Source organism: Rhincodon typus, chromosome 7 (genome assembly GCF_021869965.1).
Source record: "Rhincodon typus isolate 14 chromosome 7, sRhiTyp1.1, whole genome shotgun sequence".
Taxonomy (NCBI): domain Eukaryota; kingdom Metazoa; phylum Chordata; class Chondrichthyes; order Orectolobiformes; family Rhincodontidae; genus Rhincodon; species Rhincodon typus.
The window spans coordinates 68430797-68440232 of NC_063338.1; the positions used below are offsets into that span (position 1 = coordinate 68430797).

Consider the following 9436-nt stretch of genomic DNA (forward strand, 5'->3'; position numbering starts at 1 on the left):
TTGGAAAACAGCCAATGTGATGCCATTGTTCAGAAAAGGAGGTGGACAAAAGATGGAGAATTATAGGCCAGTTAGTTTAACTTCTGTGGTGGGGTAAATCTTGAATCTATCATCAAGGAAGAAATAGCAAGACATCTAGATAGAAATTGTCTCATTGGGTGGATGCAGCATGGGTTCAAGAAAGGCAGGTCATGCTTGACTAATTTGCTGGAATTCTGTGAAGACATTACGAGTGTGTTAGACAACGGGAATCCAGTAGATATGGTGTATCTGGATTTCCAAAAGGCATTCAAAAAGGTATCGCACAAAAGGCTGCTGCATAAGATAATGGTACATGGCAAAGTATTGGTATGGTTCAAGGATTGGTTAACTAACAGGAAGCAAAGAGTGGAGATAAATGAGTGTTTTTATGGTTGACGAACAGTGACTAGTGGTCTGCCTCAGGGGTCAGTGCTGGGACTGCAATTGTTTACAATTTGCATAGATGATTAGGAGTTGGGGACCACGTGTAGTGTGTCAAAGTTTGTAGATGACACTAGGAAGAGTGGTAGAGCAAAGTGTGCAGAGGACTCTGAAAGTTTGCAGAGGGATATAGATAGTTTAAGTAAGTGGGCAAAGGTCTGGCAGATGGTACAATGTTGATAAATGTGAAGTCATCCATTTTGGTAGGAATAACAGTAAAAAGGACTATTATTTGAATATTAAAAAAATTCAGTATGCCGCTGTGCAGAGGGACCTGTGTGTGTTTTTGCATGAATCGCAGAAGGTTAGTTTGCAGATGCAACAGGTAATTAAGAAGGCAAGTGGAATTTTGTCCTTCATTTCTAGACAAATTGAATTTAAAAGCAGGGAGGTTATGTTGTAGCTGTATAGGATGCTGGTGAGGCAACACCTGGAGTACTGTGTGCAGTTTTGCTCTCCTTACTTGAGAAAGGACGTACTGGCACTGGACAGAGCACGGAAGAGATTCACTAGGTTGATTCCAGAGATAAGAGGGTTGGCTTATGAAGAGACACTGAATAGACTAGAATTATATTCGTTGGAATTTAGAAGAATGCGGAGGGATCTTATAGAAACATATAAAATTATAAAGGGAATAGATAAGGTAGAAGCAAGGGCAATGTTTCCTCTGGCTGGTGAAAATGGAACAAGAAGGCATAGCCTCAAAATCAGAGGGACCAGATTTAGGACTGAATTCAGGAGGAATTTCTTTAACCAAAGAGTTGTGAATCTGTGGAATTCCTTGCCCAATAAAGTAGTTGAGGCTTCCTCATTGAATGTTTTTAAAGCTAAGATAGATAATTTTTTGAATAGCAAGGGAATTAAGGGCTATGATGAGAGGCTAGATAAGTGGAACTGATGCCATGAAAAGATCAGCCTTGATCTTCTTGAATGGTGGAGCAGGCTCGGAGGGCCAGATGGCCTAATCCTGCTCCTGGTTGTTACATTCTTATGTCTCCTGGAACAAAATGTCCAGGTAACTTTCTGTCTCTGATCATTGAATCACAGAAATGTTATAGTCTGGAAGAAGGCCACTCAGCCCATCATGTCTGCACCGGCTCTCTGAATGAGCATTATTACATAGTGCCAATTCTGTGCCTTTACCCCACACCCCTGCACATTGTTTCAATGCAAATAATCATCTAATGTGCTCTTGAATGTCAGGGAGGGTATTCTGGACTTGAACTATTTGCAGGTGAGAAAGGTTTTTGCAGATAACTTTAAATGGACTAATTTTTCAGGTCACTTTAAAGTTGTGCTCTCTCATTCTCAAACTTTATTAGTAATGCATCATAATAAAAGGAAGCTCAGACTCCAGCTCATTAAAACTGAGCCGAAGTTCCTTATTGTCCATGTCTATGGATCATAGTGGTGCCCAATTCTACGGCTGCAACATATCACTGCTATCTTTACTGCATTTTGTTTAGCTAATTAGTGTTTCACATTTAGAAACACCAATAATTAGTATTTATTCAAGTTGTTTGACTATTGAAGCTATAAATAGCATGCCATTGTGGCAATGGATATGTAGTATCATTTTCATTTTCTTGTCTTTTTCCCAACAGTGGTGCACTAATATCCTGAAGGTAGTTATCCACTACTTGTTTTTGGTACAATTATATAATCAATTACCACATATGTGAGTACATCATGCTGCAATGTTAGGTTACTACTTTTAAAAATGTCACTGTATTTCTGCTATTTCTAAATGCATATTAATTAAATGATAAGATCCCATAAACAATTATGTGGAATGAAATAATGTCACAAGTAAACTTTCCTGGTAAAATCCAAACAAAGGTTGGTGTAGATCCTAGGACGACCCTATATTAGTTTAAAAATAAGAGTCCAGAGTTTCATTTTCATTTACTTCTCATTATGCTTAACCTGTGTCTATCCCATCTCAGGGAAGCTCTAATTATGAAAATCAACTGAAGAATCCAACCAAATAGTGGGATGACTAAAGTGGAAATTTTGTGTCCATTTGACCAGTTCAACCAGTGTTACAATATATTCACAATTATAAATAACTTCTTTCTGAAAAAGGATTTATGTCTGGTGAATATACTCAAAGTCTATTAGGTTTTTGAATACTAACATACTGTCACTTATTTTGTCTTTGTCTTCAGCCTTTGTATTCGTGGTGACACTCCTGCAATCTTTCAATCATGTGTCATGCCTAGTGATTGTGAATTTTCTGAATGGTCTGAATGGAGTTCATGCACCAAGACATGTCGATCATCTGACTATTCTCCAGGGTATAGAAGCAGAATTCGATTCATAAAGCGTGTAGCTATCGGTGGTGGCAAAGACTGTCCCAATCTTGAGGAAAAAGAAACTTGTAATATTGGAGGAGAAAGATTGCCACCATGTCAGAGGTATGTCTGACTTACAAATTCATTGATTTCAAAGCAATAGTGAAGTTAAAAAATAATACACTCAGTTTATGCTCAAATAATTCTGTTGCTAATTATTCTCAGTAGTTATACATTTCCTCAATGGGGTTTTACAGTGCTGTAATACACCAAATTGAACTTAGACAATGGTCTTAATATTGCAAAATGTCTTGGCACACCTAGACAGGATGGAAATGTATTCACTTGACAGGTACTAAAAGACTTAGGTAATTAGAAAAGTGTGCTGGAAGAGAGCAATAATGATAGATTTGAAAGTGTTGAGAAATATTGTAGGTTGATGCAGTTAAGGAAGAGAATTGCAACTTGTGGAGCAATGAAGACTTAGACTTCGAATCAATAGTAGAGTGAAAGAAGGTGAAATCAGACAGTCAGACATTGTTTGAATAATCGGACATGAGTTGTTATTTTGAGCTGAAAGAAATTCAAGAGCCAAAGTGAGATGAGGGAATTTTTTAATGATGGTGAATATTTTGAAATGAAAGTGTTGGAAGGTATGGGATAGGCTTGGATAATGGCGTTTTTGACAGCCTAGAGATTACACACAATTTAATTTGAAAGGCGTGACTGGGACATTTGCTGAAGACACAAATTGGCTGGGAAAAGGATAGCTATAGACTGCAGGATGATATGAATGTTATGGTTGAGTGGGCAGAAAAATGACAAAAGGAATTCAATCTGGAGGAGTGCGAGGTTATGAATTTTGGAAGGGCAAATAAACCTAGGAGTACACAATGAATGGAGAGCATGTCCATAGGTCCCAGAAAGTTGCAAGGAAGGTAGACAAGGTAGTAAAGGAGGCAAATGGGATTCTTTCATTCAAATGACAAGGTATAGAATAAAAAAGTAAGGATGAAAATCTGTTAGGCCACAGATTGAGTTTTGTGCACAGTTCTGGTCACCACATTATAGGAAGGACATTATTGCTCTTTGAGAGAGCTCAGAGGAGATTTGCAAGAATGTTTTCAGGGCTTAAAAATTATAGCTATAAGGAAAAATTGAGTAGGGTAGTGTTGCTTTTCTTAGAAAAGAGGAGGTTGAGGGGGCACTTGAATTGAGGTGCTAAAAAGAATAGTGGCTTGGATAGAGTGGGCAGGGAAGCCCTGGTCCACTATTGAAGACAGCAATTACCTGCAGCTACAGACCTAAGCTGTTTCGTTGGAAGAAATAGAGGGGACATAAGGAAAAGCTTTTTCAACGAGGAGCTGGTGAGTAAATAGAATTCACTGCTGAGTTTGGTGGTTGTGACAAAACCCCTCAACTCATTTATCCAGGATTCACACCTGAAGCACTGTAACTTGCAGGGCTATAGTTATGTTGACTGAATGTCTTGTTTCTGTTTGGTAACTTTTCTATGATTTCCATAATTTCTACCTTGAGAACCAGTAAGTAGTGTATTAAGGAAACTGAGGATGACATAGCATTGATGGAATCTACTGGAGGGTGGAATTGGAACCATGGATCATCATTGAATCCCTACAGTGTGGAAACAGGCCCTTTGGCCCAACAAGTCCACAATGATCCTCAGAGCATCCCACCAGGACCCGTCCCGCTATAACCCACCTAAGCTACACATCCCTGAACACAATGGGCAATTTAGCATGGGCAATCCAACCAGCCTGCACATCTGTGGACTGTGGGAGGAAACTGGAGCGCCTGGAGGAAACCCACACAGACATGGGGAGAATGTGCAAACTCCACACAGACAGTCGCCTGAGGGTGAAATTGAGCCCAGGTCCCTGGCACTGTGAGGCAGCAGTGCTAACCACTGAGCCACCGTGCTGCCTACAACCAATTAAGGAAGTGAACATAGAATACTTTGGGGATGGCTAGGATATAGAATTTGAAGCTCCTCAGGGCCAAAGAGGGCCCTCACATTGTGCACTGTTGTGTTGAGGCTAAATAAGTATAATTGTTTAGCGTGAACTGTGATAGAACATTTTGATATAAAAACCAAGCTACAGTAAACTTACAACTGATCAATGTTATCATGGTTTTAAATAGTTTGACCACTGCAGTGCAAACTGTGGCCTTTTTCAACTATTTAATTCTTGTTTGTTAATTGAGATGACGTTAATACTGCAATTATGAAACCAGAAACCCAACAAACAGTATGGAAATAGGAACAAAAATATCATAAAGTAATGATTATGATAGCTAGGGCTTTGTAAGGGAAAACGTATTCACCTTGTGATTAAAAATAGAACCCAAAATTCTACTTAAAAGAATTATACGTGGAATTTTCTCAGTGCCTGAAGGATGTCGGCCATGATGAGACAGAAGAATACAGCAAGAATGAGAAAAGCCAGATTCTGCACACAATTTTTAAGACACAATGCAATGCTAGCTAGTGAATAGCTGATTTACATGTATTAATGTTTCATTATTACTTAATCTAGTGTCATTTATGTGCAGTTTGCTATTTTTCCAGGCAGTGGCGTGAAATTCAATGATAAAAATTCCTGACATGAAAGCCTGAATGCTACCGCCAGGTAGTCAATGTGCTGGTCTCTCTGCCTGCGATCCACCTTAGCCAGTATTTCCCAACATTGCAGAGCATGTTCCACTGGCAGTGATTAGCTGCATCCCTTATCCACAGAGGCTGGCATTGGACAACAACCACCTTCACCACATTATAATGTCACATCTTAATTCACTTATTACAGTTCAGCATTTCAACACTGCACTGACACCAGATCCAGAAACATTTACGCCCTCTACCACTGGCACTGAGCAGCAATATGTGCCATTTGTAACTTGTACTGCAGGAATCTACCAAAACTCCTTTGATGTCATCTTCCAAACACATGAACACCACCATCTAGAAGGACAAGGACAACAGATACATGGGAACATTGCCACCTACAATTTCCCCTTTAAGCCACACAAAATCCTGACTTGTAAATATATCTCCATTTCTTCAGTGCTGTTGGGTCAAAATCCTGGAATTTCCCCCTGAACACTATCATGATCTACCTACACCAAATGGACTGCAATGGTTCAAGAAGACAGATTACCACTACCTTGTCATGGGCTACTAAGGATTGGCAATAAATTTTGGAAATCCCACTTTCCATGAATAAATAGAAGAAAAAAATAAGTAAAATTTATGAGAGGTGAATTATAACAAACCACAAATATGTTAAATTCCACTGTCAGCTACACATTTCCATTTTCCAAGCAGTAATGCAAAGAATAGCTAACTGTTTTACTTCCTTTGGCATTAAAATAAAGAACCAAGAAAGTACTTAACTTTAAATTGGTATGAGTGGACTGCTTCAGAATTGTCTGCTCATCACAAGCCTGTCTTCAAAATGTTCATAATTTTAATTTCATAGATGGTCAACTTCTGCACATTCTCAAGTTTGAATAAAGTAACTAGGAAATGAGTAATATGGATTTATACAGAAATTCTGTAGTGTAGATCAGAGGAAAAACAAATGATACAAAGTATTATAGATGGTTAGCAATGCATTGCATCATTGTGCTCGAGGCAGTAATTTAAAAGACAGTGAAGCTTGAGCAGTTTAATGTCAGTATTGTTTGATTGAATGAATCCCTTGTACTGCATTGCCAGGTGTTTATATTTCTTGTGTAGTGTGCCAAATAAATAGTAGTAGTAATGGTTTTGTTTTCTTACTGTAGTTCTAAAATCCAATCATCGATTGAACTTAAGTTGATGGATGACTTTGAATCTGTGTTGCTGTCAGCAGTGCATGTTGGACATCATTGTCAACCCAGGTTATTGGGAAATATGAAACCGAGGCAGGTAAATAGAGTTGAAATCCAGAATAGTCATAATCTAATTGAAAGGAGGAACATGCTTAAGGGCTGGATTGCTTACACTTTCTTCTTGTATTTTCCGCTTGTGATTAATGTGAACGGTCAGGATACTGAGAATCACATATTTAAATGTGCCCTTGGCAGCACGGACTTTAAAACTACTTACTTAGTATTGGATGGATGAAGTATTTGATTCAAATCTAGGTTCTCTGAATAGATGCTTAAAGCTCCACCAAAAGAAAACTTGGAATTTGTACCATAAGTTAGATTACAAGTACCTCAAAAGTAATCAAGTAAAAATGTCAAAATAAGTGGAAAGCCCATCAACTTATCAAAATTAACCATTTGAGGAGTAAAATGTTTTGGAGAATCTTCCCACTTTATATTATCGGGAGATGGTCCAATGCAAAACTTAACAGCACATGGATATAATCAAACAATAACTAGATTGATACATAGTGAGCATTCAGCGAAATGACTTCTCCTTGAAGAGAGATGCAGCAGGAAAACAGGACTATGATCATCCAGGAACAAGGCTCTGAATACTTCTGTGGATTTTCCCCCGTGACAGGAACAAGAATACAAAGATCGTGTGTGGCAAGAATGAGCGTTAAAATGCTTTAATTTCTTTCAATTACTTCAGTCATGAGGATAGGTTGAAGAAGTTTGGACTGTTCTCTTTGGAGAGAAGAAGGTAGAGGAATTTGATAGGGTTTTCAAAATCAAGGGCAGGCTGGACGGGGTAGCTAGGGAGGAGAACAAGAATGAGAGGACATGGATTTAAAGTGATCTGAAAAAGAAACAAGGGTCATGTGGGAAAATCTTTTTTCACTTTGCAAGCGTTAGGGTATGGAATGTACTGAATGGAAGTGTGGTGGAGGCAGGTTGAATTGAGGCATTCAAGAGGGCATTAGATGATCATTTGGATAGAAATAGCGTGCAAGGGTTTGGGAAAATAGCCATATGTTGACACTCGGTAATGATGCTTGATTGCAAAGTTGGTGCAGATTTGCCTCCTTCCGTGCCATAACGATTCTGCGATTCCAGCCGGAAAAAATTTTCTATTCTATTTTCAAGTGATTTTCAGACTGAAATAGAACCTTCAACAAGGTAACTAAACTGATCCGTTACACATGAAACATGATTCTTAGAAGGCGAGAGTGGCAAGTAATGTTTTGTTGTGTTGAGGAAGTACATAATCATCTTCAATTAATACAATAATATGAGCCAGAAGGTTACTTCAATGTTGTGAGAATATGTCAGTGAAAGAGTGATTGCTGTATCTAATGATTGGTCCCAGAAAAGTAAATAGAAGTAAGTGAAGACAATAATTAATGTGTGGTAGTGATTACCAGATGTGCCATTCATTGATCAATTCAGGATGATGCATAAGCCACCAGAAGGAAGCTCAAACAATTTGTGGCCATCATCTGAATCCTGAGATGAAATTACTGCTAGAAAATCGCACTCTTATCCAATATATTTTATAGTGTGCAGCTGGCAAGGGAAGGTTATGTTAATTTTTTCCTCTTTGCTCATGCATGATACCATGATGGGCATAAGCCACAAGAAGCTTTCCTTTAGTTGATTTGCAATCACCCCCGTACTGAGTGATCAATGATTGTAATAAAATCAACGTAATTTTGTTTTGATAATTTGCAGTCTGTCCTTTGCCTAAATAAAAATTTACCAATGATTAAAGCTCAAAATCGGCAATTCAAATAAGCATACTGAAAATACAAAACGTTGTTTTGGAGCATAGAAGTTTTTTTTGCCTAGAAAGTTTTGAACAGCACTCAATATAGCATGGCATATTCAGAAAGCTAGAATAGTATTAGTATAATTCACACGTTTTCCAACTGCCTGAGGTGTAGCAATCAACGTCAAGTCTGCTGAACCAAGGGTAAGTTAATTACAGCCTCAACTTCAACAATACACAATCTAAAATTTTTACACTTTTTAACTTGCCATGCAATCTTGACTGCAGCAGTTTTAACTTTATACGTTTTTAATGCCATAACTTGTTAATACGAGCTCAATTGTAAAAGCATTCAAACGTGATAAAGCTTCATCAAAGTTCATGTCGTTGTTAATTCCAGTTACCCATCTCCTCAATCACCTGGAGCATCATTAATAAAGGAGTGACTCACAGTGTTGTAATTCTGAATGATTTGCATAATATGTTATTGCTTTCAAATACAGATCATAATATACATTAGGATAATTAGAATCAGAATTAGATTTTATTGTCATGTGTACACAAGTACAAAGGTACAGGAGTGCAGTGAAAAGTGTGTTATGTCACCATACACGAGACCACCTTAGGTACAAAGCACCTAAATATAAATCTTAGGTACTAAAATAGATTGTGTACAAAAATAGAGAAGCAAATAAATAAGCTAAAAGTTCTGTGTTACAGTTCTTCATAGTATAAATTAGGAAATTAAAGAAATAAAGTTAAAAGATAAGCATCACAGTCCTTCTATAGCCTGCAGTCACTCCACGCTGGGAGCTTTCCATACATGGTCTCGCTCTCCCCTATGCTGGCTGACTCCAACTGGGCTCACAAGCCGCTAACTTCCAACTGTGACAGGCTGACCACTCCAGGCCCATAGCCTGACGTCTGCCCCGCTCCAGTCTGGGCCTGCTGACCACTGGCTGTCTCGCTCTGCTCTGGCCTGCTGATGGTCCAGCTCTGCACCAGGCCCACCGACCATCCCGCTCTGCACCAGGCCCAC

At 38.6% G+C, this 9436-nt stretch overlaps 1 protein-coding gene across 1 annotated transcript in view; it reads left to right on the top strand.

Moving 5' to 3' along the window:
• The window catches only part of thsd7ba (thrombospondin, type I, domain containing 7Ba), an 886244-nt gene that overhangs the window by 343207 nt on the left and 533601 nt on the right, over window positions 1-9436 (top strand). The window contains exon 5 of the mRNA XM_048599575.1: window positions 2631-2879. Within this exon, the coding sequence (XP_048455532.1) occupies window positions 2631-2879 (249 nt within the window). The remainder of the gene's footprint in view (window positions 1-2630; window positions 2880-9436) is intronic.